General features: G+C 40.5%; 1 protein-coding gene across 2 annotated transcripts in view; it reads left to right on the forward strand.

Annotated features, from left to right (window-relative positions):
- The first annotated feature begins 1,908 nt into the window (after positions 1-1,908).
- GRB2 (growth factor receptor bound protein 2) overlaps positions 1,909-17,841 on the forward strand; it is a 73,002-nt gene continuing 57,069 nt past the window's right edge. The window contains exons 1-2 of one of the 2 annotated variants that reach the window (XM_072990555.2): positions 1,909-2,047; positions 12,544-12,815. In XM_072990555.2, the coding sequence (XP_072846656.1) occupies positions 12,738-12,815 (78 nt within the window). In that variant the 5' untranslated portion in view covers positions 1,909-2,047; positions 12,544-12,737. Of the gene's footprint in view, positions 2,048-12,363; positions 12,421-12,543; positions 12,816-17,841 lie in introns of those variants that run through there. The other variant, XM_078386050.1, reaches the window with a different exon arrangement.

Genomic DNA, 17,841 nt, shown 5'->3' on the forward strand with positions numbered 1-17,841 from the left:
AGAACCTTAGTAGAGGAGAAAAGGAGTGTAGAGGTTTGCCTAGTAGAGGAAGGAGAAGGAAGCAAAGGTGAGGAGCTGAAACTCTATGTGGGAGGAGTATATAAAAGAAGGGGAAGAGAGGAGGTTTGAAGTAGACTGGAATAAGAGGGAAAGGAGAATGAAGCTGAGGTGGAGAAGGAAAAGAACGATTTAGAATATGAGAAAGCATGGGATCTTCTGAAGGATTTTCCAAATCTAAGAGTCGGAGGCTTGCTGCCTGACACAAAGACAGAAAAGTGAAGGAGATACCACCTTCGAAACACATTAATGGATAGTCATTGTCTTTCCACAGGGGGGGGGGGCAAGGTTGCGGGAGGAAAGTGATACGTCCAGATTCAATCTACAATGCCCCACCGAAGGACGGCGATTGGGCACGTCACCCATGCTGTGGAATGGTTTGCGTGATGCGGAGTGCTCCCCTATGTAAGATTACGGATTGAGAGCGGTTTGGTCCAGCCCCGCAGTGAATCATCCCCCTGTACAGGAACATTCAATGTTGTCAAGTTATGGACAGATGCCAGATCTGTCATGTTTTGACCCTGTTGGTGTTACGGTTGAAACCCCACAAATTAATAAAGTTGAAATAGAGAATAGTTTTTAAAAGTGTCCATCCCTTCTTTCCGCCAAAACGGAGGAACTGCGACAACTTTCAAAAGAACCCAACTGCACATTTATATTCTGCTTTTTTTACCTTAGTCCTCACCAGATAATTCCCCATCTGCGAGTTGCCTCCTAAATATGTTTTGTTTGTATTTTGATATGTATAAAGAATTTGTAAGTTAAAGAGATGATTTTTTATTCTTCCTCAACACCAGTCTGTGACTGAATGTATGGAGACCATTGCCAGTTGAGATAAATCTAAGCAAAGCCTGGGCACTCTGAGGCCTTGGGCCATTTCACTTGGTGAGGCTCCCATTGTTTGGAAAGAGAGGTAACAAAATTGTTTAATGTGAAAAATGGCATGAACGTACATCTGGATCCAGATATTTTTTTGGGGGGGGATTCTTGGTGTAAGCTGAATGTATCCAAAAAGTTAAGTTGATATCACCAGATATACCAATATCAGTTCATAAATGTCAAACCTATAAATTTGATATGGCCCCTACTGGTGGTAAAATTTGTGTCCCATCTTTGTTGGGAGTTTTGGACTCCACAGCTACCACAGAATCTGAATATAAAAGGCCAGGTTCATTAACAGAAATGATCTCTTTTTCTGATCCCTGTTCTTCTTTGCTTTACTAATGGGACTCAGCACTTCAAAATATATTGGGCAGTGACTGCCGCCTCTTCCAGGGCTTTTCTACCAAGTTCCCGGCTCGGTGTTTCTGCTTTTAAAACTTAATTTCGGAGATAAAAGAAAAAGCTGGCGACGTGGTGGGTCCTTTGCACCCACAATCCCCCATCTGCAGCATCTGCCGGATTTAACCCTGTCATCTGCAGGGAGGGGAAATGGCCCTGGGTCTAATCTGGAGAGTTATTTTAAAGCGGCGCAGAGACACTACTGTAGTGGATGAAGCAATGCCACGACTATAAGGAAGCTTATTCTGACAACGTGACACCAGCTGTCCCGGAACAAGCGGCAAACAAACGCCAAGAAGGAACACAACTCTTTTAAACGAGCCAAATTAAGGTTGTGGGGGATCCGCGCCTGCGCCCTAGCGCTTCAGTGGAAGGGCTCGTGGACCGCTGGACGCGCAACCCTTAGCGCATGTGCTCTAGGGACATCCATGGCAGCCCCTGGTTAGCCGGTGGCGGCGGTAGAGTTTTGACGCGTGCGTCCTTTGATTTTTGGAGTTTTTGTGTGTGGTGTTTTTTTTTTTTTGCAGCGAAGAAGGTCTCGTTCCCACCCACCCCGTCCCAGTGGGGTGGTATCGCGAGAGCAAGCGGGTGAGAGGGCCGTAGAGCGGAAGCTGTTCTGCGGCGCTCCGGCTGAGGGCGAAAGAAGCTGCCGAGTGGGGAAGAGGAAGCGTGAGGGGGCCGCTCGGTGCGGAGCCCCAGGACCTTAACGGTGAGCTGGTCCTCAGCAAAGGCAGAGGGGGTGGGAGCGCCCGCCCGCAAGGCTTCGGAGCCGCCGGGGAGTCTAGGGCGAGCCGCTGACAAGGCGGGCGGGCGGGCGCCCCCTGCCTCCGTCCCGCCCCTGGCTGTCAAGGGGGCCCTGGCGCGGGCACGGGCGGGCGAATTTCGGTGGCCGGGGAGGAGAGGGGAGAGGCCTCTGTTCACGTGCGTCCACGTTGGTCCCCCCCCTTTTTTTCTTCCTTTGACGGTTTGCTACTGGTATGAGTGTCTGTTCCCGTCTTGAGGAAAGACCCGAGGGGGGGAGGTTTGGGGGTGAGGCAGGTCTGTCTTCTCCCCCCGTGGTGGACTTAGGAAGGGAATCCTGCCCCCGCTGATGGCGTTTTGGGGGGGGGCACCCAATGGTCTGCCTCGGTAGATAAGGCAGTTTCGTGTGCTGGTAAGGATGTTTGCTGAATTCATCGTTTCCGTTTTGGGAATGGCCCGCTCAATGAAATTCTGCCGGAAAGTGTTATTTTATATTAAAGCGGAAGCTGGACTGAATTTGGTTGAGTCTTCGATAAAATGTGTGTGTGGAGGGGGTGCAGAGCAAAACTTTCAAAGTTAAACTGAACCGTCATTCGTACCGCCCAATCGATCCTGTGAACTTAACTAGAGAGAATATAAGCAGGTGATATTCCCAAGAAATGTGCTTAGCTGTGGCGTGTTTTGTTGAATATGGATTCGTGTGTTAAGGAAGCTTCAGGCATGCGACTTGGTGCCCACTCGACACGCAAAAGTAGAAATAACTATATTGCATTGATAGGGATATTTAGGCATCTGTGCCCTGAACACCTGGGCCTAAAGAAAAACTTTATACAGTACATACAGCCCTTACTCTTGGTACTGTATTTCTTAGCGAAGTCCCAATGAGAGATATAAAATATCATTGATTTGTTTTTAATCAGAGCTCACTGTGATTACTTAAGAGTAAGCTATGACTAGGAATTCTCCTTTGGAAGGATTCTACTATATTGTGAAACATATTGCCAAGGGTTATGCACTGTTATGGGATTTCCCATGCATAAACCATGTACATGGATGGGCTAGGCATGTCTTGAATATGTACTGCCATTAATACCATATGTCCCGTTCTTTGTGCTGGATATGGTGTTGTTGCCAAAGGATCTGCCTGCATGCCAAAATAGTGCCCTAGAGCAGTGGTTCTTAACGTGGGCGATAATGCCCCCCAGGGGGCGATTTCATTTTTAAAGGGGGCGGTAGAACGAAAAGGGGCGGTGTGGGGGCGGTGGAACAGAAGGGGGGCGGTAGGGGGGCGCTGGAGCAAGCCAAACCTGTGAAGATGGCTGCAGCCTTTTTACATTGTGCATGAATATATATTTTCCTCCAATCTTAATTTAGTTTCAGACTTTTTGTCTTGAAATTTTTAGTTCCTGCATTTGTTTTTATGCCCTTTTTATATTTCTTTTTGCGTCTTAAATTCACTTGCAACTAAATCATTAAATGTTACTTATTTGGGGGCATTTCATTTTCTTGGAATTTAATTTTGTTTTCAGGGGTCATTGGATTGAAGTGTCTTAAATAAATAAATAGATAAATAGATAAATAAATAAATATCATCACCGCGGGGAGGGGGGCGATGATAACTTCCTCAATGGCTCAAGGGGGCGTTTCTTTCAAAAAGGTTAAAAACCACTGCCCTAGAGGTCTCTGACACCTTAAGATATTCTGACATGTATTCTTTCTCTGTTACAGCTTTAGGGAAGAAATGGCTAGCTCCATATGATTTTGTTTTATGGATTATTTTCTGCAGCCAAATTGAGCAAATGTTATAGTGTTACTGCTGCAGTATTAACCATAGTGTAAATCTATAGAACCCAATTAATGCAGGATTATATCATCTCCTCAGAATAAAAGTCTCAAGAGTTTATCAAGGCCAAATGGTCCAACATATTGCAGTTGTATTTTATAGCCTATGCAACAATTCTAATGATGTGGCTTCTTTTTGTATTTTGTATAAAAGGTGTGATCACTTTGTAAGGAAGAAAATTACTTAAGACCCCCCCCTTTCCTGTTATAATAACTTTAACCATATCAAATGCTGATCCTGTATTGCTAGTTATATAAAGCAAGGGTTGTCATGCAAATTAATCCAGAAATTTTTTTAGCATTTTTCAAACTTTCTTTGTTGGTCCACGTATACTTAACATAACTTGTAGAACATTGATGTCCCCAAAAGATGGTTGTTTATAAGCCTAGACTGAATATATTCTGTTACTGACACAAGGAGGAAATGAACCATTGTTCCTGTCACTGAAGATTTCAGATAACTTCCCCAAATAGTAATGAGAATGATTTGGTTGCTTAGAAAAAGAAAATTGATCTTCCTGTTCTTTCAAGGAGAAGGGGAATGTTCCCTGTAACAATTGCTCATATTATAAGGTGGATGATATATGCAAGAATGTACAGTAATATGTAATCTTAACACGGAGGTATCTGTGTGGAACAAAAGTAGTAATAATGTGCTAAATCAAGCCTTCCTTTCCCACTCTCTTTTACCTTGTCTGTGGGTTAAATATAGTTGGTAAGGTATACTGAGTATAGGATAAGTATAATGTACCAGCCTTGTTTTTAGCTAAATTGCCAGTTAGTTCTCCATAGGCAATTAGAAATATCACTTAGGTGAGTGAGTGAACTGCCAGAAAACAAATAGAATGTTTAGCTTCTCTGGCAGCCAACAGTGTTTCTCTGCTACATATAGAGGAGAGTGTATTCCCTCTTTCCTTTTAAGTGCTGAGAGCAAGCAGGCATGGCAAGGCTAGAATGAGTGCCCCTAATTGAATAAATTTTCTCTGTTTTGTTCTTCCCCAGCTTGCGTTTTTTTTTAAACTGGATAAAATAACCCACTTCAGACCTTATAACTTTTTCACTGGAGGATTGCTTCAGCTTTTTTGTAATTTTGTACTGTTTTACCTTTTCAAATTGTACTGTGTTCTATCAGGTGTGGCATTAAGAATTGCACCTGGTTTTCCAAATGTGATCACATAGTGGGCAAAACTCTGTTGCACTGTTACACAAAAGATGTAATTTTTATCAGAAAATTACTATAAGTTAAGAAATCTCTGAATATATTATCTGTTGCATACTGACTGAGTTGTGGGGCTTGACAGGCAGCGGATAATGCCTATAGAAATTTATTAACTTCTGGCTACTCTCTGCTAAAAGTTATGCCTTTTACATAACTGCACAACAGGATTTTTGCCAAAATATACATTTAAAGGCATTATGATACTGCCATTTTAAAAAAATCCCTTTACTAATGATTCTTAAAATAGGATTTGTCTTCTTCACAGCAGCTTCACTCTGGATTGAGCTGTATATCTGGCAAGTTACTTGCATCAAAAGGGGATAATGACTGAGGCCTTTAGGAGAGGTGCTGATCATGATGATGCCTTCGTCCTTCCCCAGTTTTTGTCTGACTGACTTTCTGAAAACTGCAGTTTGAGCAAAATTGAGAAGTACACGAGCAAAATTAGTCTTATGAGAAAGCTGTATATTATTCATGCCTGGCTCTGTATTCATTGTTGTAGAATGTGTTAGAATGTATTGCTTTTTGCAATGACTTAGTCAACTCCTATTCTTTTGCTGGAATGTCATCTTTGCTGTCTATTGTTTCAACCTAAGCAGAGCTACAGGGTGACAAGTAGGATATTAAATAAATGGCATTGTATTTCTAATAAATTTGGCTTTCCCTGTTTGCAACTACCTCATATGTTATCTTTTGCTTAGTATCTCACATGCCTTGGTAGCTGCAATAGTTCTTAGAACCAGGATGGATCTGATTTAATTCAAAGTGATTTAAATCACAATTAAAAAAAATTGGTGGGTTTTTGGATAATTTAAATTGAAAAAACATTTTTATTAATCCTGCTTAGAACATATTTTGTTGATTGAAGAAGTAATGCTAAATGTCTATCTTAAATAAAAGTAGAGTCTTTGCAAATGGTTTTGTTCAATAAACAATTTTATTTTTTTGCTGGTTTCTACCACATTATTTCCATTCACTCAACCCTTAATCTCTGTTCTTCCAGCTGTTTTTTCTTCTTCTCTTAATGCTATCTATGGATATTATTACACAGTTATGACTGGATGACTGAAATACTGTTGCTTGGTTACACAAAAGGCATAGCTTTTAGAGATTAATTGCTATAAATTAAGAAATCTCTTTGCACACCGAATTGCATGACTTGGTAGTCAACTGGTAATATCTACAGAAATTTCTTAACTCATGGCAGTTTGCCTCACCATTTTATGGAACTGTACAACAGGATTTCAGCAGATGAATTGCTATCTTGCAGAAGCCTATTTCAAAGTGTTCCTAAATCCTATTGAACTTGAAATGTTTTTGCTTATGAAGACTGCTATTTATTGAATTAGTTCCATTACAGTAAGGGAAAAATCAGTTTGTGCTTTCGTTGTATCGTGTCTCACATAGAAACTCTCCAAACTATAGCCACTTTTACTCATATTATTCATATATGTTCCCATCTGGGTCCCTAAATGATGTTGCAGAATGGTGGGCAACAGCCACAAATCATTTTGGCAAGTTGCCCAGGAGAAAATGAAAAACCACATCCCCTTCTCCAATACCATCTGCATAAAAATGTGGGAGCAGTCTGACCCTGTTGACCAGAAAAAAATAAGACTTTCCCTGCCCCAAGTTCTTTATCAGGCTTAGATAACTTGAAGAAATTGAGGGGTTCATATTTAACTTTTTATTAGACTTTGAAGACTGTCAAAAACTGTAAGATAAAATGGGTGTTAATGGTTGGCTTCTAAGGTGATTTTTAAAGGTGTTTCTAATTTATAGGGGTCTGCAGATGTTGCTTGAACCAATATTAATAATTTTGTCCCCACAATTCTTTAGCATGAACAGAAGAGTAGAGAGTTGTCTTCTCTTATTTGTGTGGGGTAATGTTGGAGTATTCTTGCTACTTAGAGAAGATATCTAAATGTTCCTTGCACACTCAAAAACTGGAGTAGAAATAAAGTCTCCAAGGTAGACATGTATGCAGTGCCCAATATATTGCATGCCAGAGGGCAGAGGGCACTCACCCAAGTGAACTGGTAGATGATTCATCATCTGGAAAAACTTCAAGTGGTGTTCTATTAAGAATATATATTTGCCTGGAGTGTTTCAGAGTGCCAGACTGGGATGGCATAGGCATCATATTTACGGTTCAAATTTATTTGTAATACCTATATACAATCACATATCTTGAAACAAATTTATATGTATCTTGAAATTTGTGTCTGCAGCTATGCATGTACTTTGAATCTTCTGAAGTAGGTGACAACTTTGACTACAGTTACAAACATGTTTGTTGTTTGTAGGTGTCACCAAGTTGCTTCCAATTTAAAGCAACCCTGATATGGGCAAAATCATGTTGCATAGTATAGTAAATCATACTACAGTAGGCCTTACTGTGCTATAGTAAGCTGCACTTAGAGTAGACCAATTTGAATCAATGAAGGAGTTATCTTACAAAGTCTGCATTGAATTAGTGGGCACACTCTGAGGCAATTTACTGTGGAAAGTGACAGTATTTGGGCCTAGTTTCCAAGATATGTGAGATACTCCAAGAATGCTTTCCCATTCTGATCCATGGAGAGTATCCATGGTTGAGTGGGGATTTGCACTGCGATCTTCTGAATCCTTGTCTGAAGTTCTATCCACTCTATCATTCTGGCTTTCTGAGAGCTTCATTTAGATCCCTACTCAAACATGGAAACTCAGTGGGAGGGAGTCTACATGTGGTGTGGTGGATAAAATATAAGAATAGGGCTCTTTGAGTGGTGATCTCAGAGAACGTCCTTTAAGTTGGATAAAAACCTGTTGAACAGTGTTATCTGTTTTTAGCCTTGAAAAGGCACTCCCCCTTTTTAATGTGCAGAAACCCTAGTATGGCACATGTATATAATCTGAATTCAACAGTATATACTTCTTTCTTAAATTATTATTTTAAAATATATACATATTTAATCAATAGATTCATTGTTTAAAAGTAGTTTAACTAACTGTCTAATATTGATTTAAACAAGAGTACTTTGAGAAATCCTATTAAATAGCTGAATATGATCGTGCAGCTACTGAACATGTATGAATGCTTTAACTATTGAAGGAATTGCAATGCTAAGATGGTTATTTCAATTAGTCCCTGTAAAGTAGCAAGCTTTGGCAGGAGTATTTCGGAGGTAGTTGTTTTCATTGTACTCTGGTCTAAACATGCCTGACATCATGCCATTGCAATTGTGTGCACACTTAGGTCCACTTGTGTTGGAGTATACACAGTGGGTCCGGTTTTCTGTACTGGGAAGGATGATCGTGGTCTGGATATACAATAGATCTGTGCAATTCTGTTGTCTTGTAATGGTCAGATAATTACCTGGCAGATTTCAGACAGTGGATCATGCAGCCTTTGCCAGGGTTGGGGACCAATACAGATGGTCTGTCCCAAGAGGCTGATTAGATGCAAGTTGTTCCCTGATGGCCTTTAGTGAGTTTTCTGTCATTTTATACAGGCAGTTCTGTCAAAACACTGATTGACTTCTAGAATGGGGAAATGACTGGGATTTAAGACAGTCACTCCAAAAGAACCTTCCACAGAGTGAACCCAGGGTGGTTTAATAGGGAGCTGGTAGTGATGAAATGAATGGAATAGAGATACAGTGGTAATGGTGAAAAACTCTAAGCAGTTCCAAGCAAATATGAGCTAGAGCCAGTGTTCCTTCTAAGCTGTGTGGCATTGACGCCATGCACTTGCAGCCAGTGTTGCCACCCATTTGGTTCCTGTCACAGCCAGAATCCTTCACACATAAGACAGGGTTTCTGCTCAGTGTTGGTGGAAAATGGAATGTAATTAAAGAGCAGGAATTCTGCAATTTGAAGTCAGACAAACAAACAAAACAAAACCATGAACTGAACATGCCTAATGGGTAATTATCAGCCTATTTCCAATACTATATTGTATTCCTGCACGAAATAGTAGAGCATTTGTTGGCTTCATGGCTCCTGGAATCTCTGAATGAGATGGATTATATACATCCATTTCAATCTGGCTTCAGGCCTGGTCATACTGGATGATCTTTTCTAGGAACTGGACTGTGGAGTGTGTCCCTGATCTGCTAAACTTCCTTGCAACTTATGTATCCTTTTGAGTCCCTCTCTGGGATGCAATAGATCAGTGGTCCCCAACCTTGGGCCTCCAGATGTTCTTGGACTACAGCTCCCAGAAACCTCCACCACCACCTCTGCTGGGCAGGATTTCTGGGAGCTGAAGTCCAAGAACATCTGGAGGCCCAAGGTTGGGGACCACTGCGATAGATGGCAACCCATGCTTTAGATTGGCTCTAGTCCTTCCTGTAGAATATCACAAGGTAGTGCAGGGGAACTTCTGTTCACAAGGAAAATCAGGGGTTCAACCTTCACCAGATAGAGTTGCACTCCTATGAAAAGCTTAGTGCCCAGGTTTCACTGGTGGGATGGCCAGGTAGGTGTTTGTAAGTATACCTACAGCACTGATTCGTGCAGATGCCTGATCAGGCCATGATGACAAATGGCATAGTTACATCACTCTTGAATTGCTGTAACACATTGTACGTGGGTCTCCTATTGAAATCTATATTTTGAAACTTTAGCTAGTCCAAGTAGCAACGACCAGACTTTGAATGGGAAACATACAGTATACAGTATACTGCTTCAACATTTCTGCTGGATACCAGCCCATTTCAGAACCCAATTCAAAGCCCTATACATCAGTGTTCCCCAACCTTGGGCCTCCAGATGTTGTTGGACTTCAATTCCCAGAAATCCTGGCCGGCAGAAGTGGTGGTGGAGGCTTCTGGGAGGTATAGTCCAACAACATCTGGAGGCCCAAGGTTGGGGAACACTGCTATACATCTTAAGATCAAATTGTTTGAAGAACTGCATTTTCGCATATAAGGTTTTAAGATATTCTTCAGAGCTCTTCTCTTGACCCCTCACCCTCACAGGCACCATTGGTGCAGATTAAAGAACAGGCATTTATCAGTGGCTGGTTCCAAGCTGTGGAACTCACTTATACAGGAAGTTAGTTTGGCCCCTCCATGCTGCCCCTCTGCTGTCAGTCAAACACTTTTTACTTCAGACAAACTTTTCCTCATTGATTAGACTGCACAGAAAATGTTTTTAAACTTCTTAAAATATTTTTCTCATATCTTTTTTTGTTTTAAATTTCTTTTAAGTTTAGCAGTATAGTATGTTGCTGTCCTTCTTCAAGCAGGTGAAGATCTTTCTCTTCAGGTAGGAATTTCCTTAGTGACTAACTGCCTAGGAGACAGTGAATGGGATGTCTATATTGTGTTGCTTCTAAATCTGTTTTTAATGCTTTCACCTAATATTTTAATATTAATATAATATATTATTAATATAATATTAATATAATATTCTTAATTCTTCTTAATATTTGAGTAATTTACTATTTTTACTTTTTAATATTGTCTTCTTAATTATGTAAGCTGCCTTGGGTCCTTTTTAAGGAGAAAGGCAGGGTAAAATATTTTAACTAAATAAAATAATTTAATGTATTCTCAAAGGCTTTCATGGCCTTGTTGAAGAGCCTACAGAAATCTCCCCTTGCCACCAAATAGTTTTTTTGAGCTCTATTTCAAAAATTCTCGTCTATTGTACAGTCCTGGAAGAAACAGCCTTTTTTTTTTTTTTTTTTTTTGATTAATAAACTCCAACTTCAGTGACAGGTGGTAGTATTTCCTGCTAATGAGTTATGTGGTGTCTCTCTGTGCTTATCTTATGCTCATAACGGGAGTACTTTTCAAAGTGTTTACAGTATTTTTAGTTCTGTAAAGTGAAAATACTTTGCTGAAATACCACAGTCTTGAAAATTTTTGCATGTATGATATCCCACCAATTCAAGAACATTGTTTTCCTTGAAAAATATTCTGTCCCTGTTACTGCCGTGGTGTGTTTACTAACTGTAGGAGTGTTTTGTTGGTGTAGTTATAGGCAATACGTATACTGTACTTTAAAAAACTGCCTTGTACAGGTGAAAGATACCGTTGCTTTATAATCAGAGTAAGAGATTCCCTGCTAATGTAATTTGTATGAAATAGTAACATCATTTTTTCCTGACATTATTTCTTGCTCCTCCAAGAAATGAAACGCTTTAACATATAAGATGTAAACAATTTCAGTTTTCCACTTACAGCTGGCTACATTTACTTCAAATTTGAAATCTGAGTGGGCTAATACATCAAACTAATATCCCTTGCTCTTAAAATATAAAGCAGTTGCACTCACAACCCTTCTCTTTATTCTGTTTCCAAAGGATTCAATTCCATTGATTCTAGAATATGCACCTGTTTAAATAGTGTTTCTGGCACAACTGTTCTGTTTTTGGAGAGGGCAGCATTTGAAGATGACTTGCGACTTTCTCTTCTGAGATCAGAATCAAAACTATTCTCTGCAGGTGTACGATGTGGCCAATAAAAAGACAGGGAAAGGCTGTTTCCCTCATTTGAGGCATTTCTAGTACAGTACTGTACAGTAGATTGCTGGCTCACAGTGTACCAGCTAATTAGCCTTAACAGCGGGTCGTGCGTTTACTCGGAAGAAAAATGCATCGATCCCTCCTCCATATGTAATTCAAAATCTTAAATATGCATGCTTCATATTGGAGCCTTGGCCTCTGAATAGAGGAGAGGCATGCCACGCCCTACCGTGACAGAAACTGGGGTGGAGTGGGAGAGGAAACCCAGCAGAGAATAAGACTCTCCGAAGTGCCTCCCGTTTGCAAAGGAACCTGGGCCGCACATGGTGATTGATAAGCGACTTGGAGTGTCTTTGGAAGGAGGAGAAACGCACTTTTTTTCTCTCTCTTGGACGAGAACTAAAGGATGACTTCAGCGTTTCCTCTCCGGATGGGTTGGGGGCCAGGACGAGTAAGCCCATGTGTGGTTAGGCGAAAGCCGCGGTCTTTAAAGTCCAAGGGGAGTCCGCCTCGTTCAGGGGGAGAGAGAGGAGGCGCTCTGCCTGCGGGATGCGTGGCATGGAAGCCTGCCTGGCTTTGTGTAGCGAGCCTGCCTTTGGAGGGGAAGGGGGCGAGCGCTGAGCAGCCGCCGCCGCGCTCCCCCACAGAGGAGGAGGAAGTCTGCCTGGGGGCGTGAGGCGGCCGGTGTGGCTCGTTGTGCTATTGGTCAGCTGGAGCGACGGAGCCTTCGCCGTGTCCTTTTTTTGGGGCGCTGCTATTGGCCGCTGAAGCTGCCACTCCGCGGTGCCTGCTTGCGACCGGAGCAGAAAGGGGGAGAGAGAGGGTATAGAAAAGAGGAAGCGGCAAAGCCGAGTTGAGCCGACGGGAGGGGAGGGGATCAGGGCGCGGCTGCTGTCATTGATCCGGGCGACATCCCTCAATGTGCCGTCTCTTCTTTTGCTCCTAGGGTGGACTGGCCTTGGCTGTCTCCGCTGTCTATGCCAAATACGGAGCTAGGACTCCAGCAGAGCGGGCGGCGCGGAGGATTGGAGGAGGAGGAGGAGGAGGAGGCTCAGCCGGGAGTTCCCGGAGAAGGGTTCGGGCAGAGGTCCTTTCCTATCCTTTCCTATCCCGTCATTCCTGCCCAGGATCGGTCGGAGCATGGAAGCCGTCGCCAAATACGATTTCAAAGCCACCGCAGATGATGAGCTCAGTTTCAAACGGGGGGATATCCTTAAGGTAAGTCAACCAGGAAAAAGCGAAGATTGCCCTCTTGAGGATTTCTTTGATATGTTTCCCCCTTTCCCTAGATGCAGCATCGCATCTTTCCAAGTCCCGTACTTCCCTTCTCCGTTACAAATTGTAAATTTCTTTATGCCTAAGGACTTTTTGATAGTTTGAGAGACTGTCATTCTAAAATTAAACTGACGCAATTGTTCTGGCATATGTAGAATTGTTGTGAATTGGTTTATGATGGTTCATGCTGTGGTTAGATGCCTTGTTTTCTCGTCTTTGCAAGAGGCAAACCGTTTGCCCAGAAATAGGAGAAACAGTATTGCCACTGATGAGTGCTAGTTTAAACATTCTAGTCTAACTTTGCATACATTGGCTGTAGTTTTTCTTTGCACAGAAGTAATGATAATGACATCAGCGTCTGGAAAAGACGCTGATGTTAGGAAATTGTGAAGGCAGGAGGAGAAAGGGACGACAGAGGATGAGATGGTTGGACAGTGTCATCAAAGCTACCAACATGAATTTGACCCAACTCCTTGAGGCAGTGGAAGGCAGGAGGGCCTGATGTGCTCTGGTCCATGGGCTCACGAAGAGTCGGACACGACTAAACGACTAAACAGCAACAAAAACAATGATTATGTTATTTTAATGTTAGATTATATCATTAGATGTGCTGGTTTCATCTTCATTTTTAACTCTTGGTGATTGTGATGAGCAGTGAAGTCTGTGATGTTGAGTTTTGTGTTTCACTAAGTTGTTGTAAAGGTTTACAGATAACACAGAAAAGTATATCATATTAGAGCTGAAGAAAGGCAACATTATTTAATTAAAATGTATCTTACCTTTCTGCCTAACAGAATGAATAGATAGTTAATTGAATAAGTTTTTTTTAAAGACACGGATGAACATAGAAGTATTTGACGATAATGATTTAAAGAGTGTGGAAACCTTTAAAATTGGAGGAAGACAAGATGTACTTTATTTTTCCTAAAATCTCAACTGAATAGCAACTCAGATTCGAGAGTAGGAGTGGGAGGTGAATTTGTTTTTAATACCAGAATGGGCTTTGCACACAAGTAGACCTTTACACAATATAACTCGTGTTTTCTGGCAAATTTTGTTGATTTAAACAGTCCAATTTAGAAAACAGGCTTTTTGTTGGTATTGTTAAATAATGTAGAATTGGAAATTCTTGGTGCTCTACTTTAAACCACCTGGAAATTTTGATATTAACACTCTTAATATGTAATGTCCTCTCTCATAGGCTTAGATGATATAGTTCAGTATTATGGATGGAACTGCCTAAGGTTTAGGAACAGCTTGACTTTACAATGTCTAAAATTCTATTGCCACAACTTTATACTTTATCAGGATGTCATGCTAATATTTAATTTAATGTAATTGAAAACTTCCTATGTTTCCTCTTCAAGTTCTGAAGCTCCCTAAGACTCTACTTCTATCTGGGAAGTCTTTGTGAACCTTGGGATGTGGGGATGGGACTTTAATAGCCAAAAATTGCTACAATTGAGATAAAAATGCTGCTACCTATCCATCAGCAATGTTTAGCTATTAAAAGCTCCTTCTTCCCCAGTCCCAAGTCTCCCAAAAGCTTCACCAGATCAAAAGAGCCTAAGGAGCCTTGGTACAGTACCTTAAAAGGGGGGGGGGAATAGGAATCTTTCAGTTCAGTCAATTTAAATATTGCTGTCATGTACTGATGACATCATTCTGCTTACATCATTCTGCTTAAAGTTATGCCAAAAAGATTTCAGTTATTAATTGTTGGGGCTTCAACATGATAACCTGGTCCAAGCCATCCAAGGAGGTTTATGAGTGTTAATTTGTGCAGTGCTGTTAAAATTGTATATTGTTCCTCTACTATCTCAAGAAAAAATCACTGTTGATGAGAACAACATTGTTGATATGCGTTAGTTCAAATGAAAGGCATGAATTAATAACCCCAATTAAGAATTTGTGCTCTACCCAGATAGAATTAATTGTTATTCATGGATTCTCAGTGGTTTAGATTCACTGTACCATTTCCAGTACAGAATACAGTACCTGATTGTTCAGTTTAGTGGAATACAATGCAAGAGAAGGAATATTCTCCCTTTCTGTCTGAAGCCCCCCAGAACCATGATCCAGAGCTCTGGGAAACTCTCCATAGTCAGTTTTTAGGTGGCTCCTAGAAATGGAGTGAAGGAAGGAAAAAAGTTCCATAACATATACCTGAAATATATTGGGATGTCATCCAGAAAGTCCCAGTGAGGTAATTATAAATTACTACATTTGATACATTAAAAGGGTATCTGTTTATAAATTGGTGGTAAATATAGTCAGCTCTAGGTTCTGACAAGTGGTATTTTGTTTAGTGACAATGAAATATTTTGCATTTTCACAACAATTATTGCTTTTCTGCAGGATATTTCTAACTTTAAAACATAGATTTTGGAAATAACTGATATCAACTATATCTGTGTATTAATGTATTCCTCCTTTGAAAATATTGCTGTGGTGCTTAATAAGGATAATCTAAGCCAGTATGTATACTGTATAAATAATGGAAATTGCAAAATGTAGCAAAGTATTATTAAAAAGATAACAAATTTAACATAGCGTGGCCTGGGTTTTCAGTTATTCCTCATGTAGCTACGCTGAATTACTTGTGAATGCAATGAAAATGTAATTGATATCCAATAGAATGATTCCTTTTAGAAATACTAACCTTGTATATTAAAAAAAAAAACCAGCACTTAAATGATTAGTAGTTCCCGTCCATGTTCCTTGTGAAGAAGAAAAGGTGAATGCTGAATGACTCCAGTCTGATTTCCAGCAGATAACTTGACTATGATGTCATAGGACCATTACTGCAGTATACTTGTATATGCTGCACTTGATTGAGTATCATTTGAACTACATCCATTAGCTGCTTGCTCGTTATTAGCCGTATGGCTGTGTTCCAAGAGAGAACGAAGATATTTGACCATTTGACCTTTGACGCAGCACTTTGTAAACTAGTTAAATACTGACTCATAAATGTGTGTGTTAGTCTACAATATGCTATATTGTATATTTAGTTTTCTGTTTTGAAAATAGACTAAATTTATACAGTTTTATCAGAACAATCTACATCACTGCTCAGATAGCATCTGGCTTTGTTGTCAGAATTTTCATATTTGCTTTAAAAATATTAGAGAGGCATTTCCTGTCTTGTTTAGGCTCCCGTTTAGGCTATGCATGCCCTTATGTACAATTAAAATCTTTTTTCTTGATTCTCTTGCACTTGAGGTGGCTCACAGTAATTTAAACCAGAAAGCATTGGTCTTTTGGAAACAAATTAAATACACAACAGCCAAATTGGCAGAAATTTCTAATGCACATTTCTAGATGGATTAGCTTTCCTGAACAGGTAATTCTGACAAAGCTATCTCAAAGCTATCAAAGATGTGCTCTACTCTGCTGGGCCTCCACTAGAATGTTGTAGTTTGAATGATACTTTTTTCTACATTAAGACAGGCATCTACAAATCCTTGCTTTTGGCTGAACTTGTCCTAACCTCTAGCAAAAATGTAGTAGAAGCAGTGTCTCAGAAAAAAAAATTGGTCAAGAGGCATGCATGGGGCAACAAAGGTGTGCAGGTTCCAGAGAAACACCCTCAGGTGCTTAGGAATTTGTGTCCCAATGCTGTGTAAAGTACCTCTCTTTAAATATGCTCCTTTAAGACAGTTCTCAGATTCGATTAAACTGTGGATTTATTCTCATGTTCAAGAGTTCCTCTGCAAAAATAATGCATTTCACAATATTTTGGATTTAAGTAAAACCTTTTATGTGTTACTGGAAGTTTCCTCTCTTTCCTTCTTGCAATGGGTGCCTTCTTTTTATTTTTTTCCTGCTTTTGATAGGTTTGAGAATGAAATAGGATTTCGTAGGTTAAAACACCAGGCTTTGAATTGGGACAGGAAGCTGGTGAGCAATGCAGCTGCTACAAGAGTGACTGACAGTGTCCCTAGCTCCTTCCATTGATAAGAAAGCGGGCCAAAAAGATCTGTATTAGTTGAATGCTGAACTGCATCTGTGCTGAGTCATCTTCAAGGAGCACTGAGTGTGTTACAACTGCACACTTGAGAGGGTAAAGTTGAAATTTTACAATTGCATGCTTGAGAGTATATAGCTCCCCAGCTCCTAAGAAAGATGAGGATGTGCCGATCACTATTGGTGCCAGCACTTCTTTCCCTAGGCTAACATAGTACAGTACTATATAAGAGTAGACTCAAGCTGCAGACATGCTCTGAATGACCAGTAAGTATTTTTAGTCACAAGTGAAGCTGTCTCTTTCCAAGCATCCTATATTTATTCTTGATGTCATTATATTTGGGGGAGAAAAGTGGTGTTGCACTTCTCACAAGGCCTAGTTAGTTATTCAGGTGTCTTGGGATTCCACTTTTATCAGTGCTGAACTAGCTGTTATCTAATTTGAGTGATGGATATTTTTCATGATTCATTTACAATTCTCTGCCTACCCTTTTACTTCCTGTTTGCTGTAATTAGGACCATCTACTCTGTCTGTATCTGTGTTTGCAATAAGGCTACTAGATATTGTTCTTGAGAAAGAGTAATGTGATTCTAGCAGATATTTTGTCCTGTTGCTCTCTCAGCCAACTGGCAATTGTCCAAAAATAAAGGGTGCTTACACTAGCTTTTGATTTGCCGTATGGTGAAGTAAGAACAGATCCACTGTTGGCTGATAATGACATAAATCCGTCCTCTGTCTCTCTGCTTTTAAATACTGTGTTTTGTACCTTTAATATGTGTGAGAGAACATAGAATTTGAATAGACAGGAATCCTGTTCTCTGTATTTTATAGAATAAATGTACACTGTTCCACTATTATCTTTGGGACTGGGATGTAGACTGATCTTTTCCAATCTTCTGGCTACACTTGCTGGCATATTGAATGTAGCACCTGAACAGCGTCATCTTTTAAGATTTTAAATAGTTCCACTGGAATGCCATCACCTCCACAGGCCCTGTT

Source organism: Pogona vitticeps, chromosome 2 (genome assembly GCF_051106095.1).
Source record: "Pogona vitticeps strain Pit_001003342236 chromosome 2, PviZW2.1, whole genome shotgun sequence".
NCBI classification, from domain to species: domain Eukaryota; kingdom Metazoa; phylum Chordata; class Lepidosauria; order Squamata; family Agamidae; genus Pogona; species Pogona vitticeps.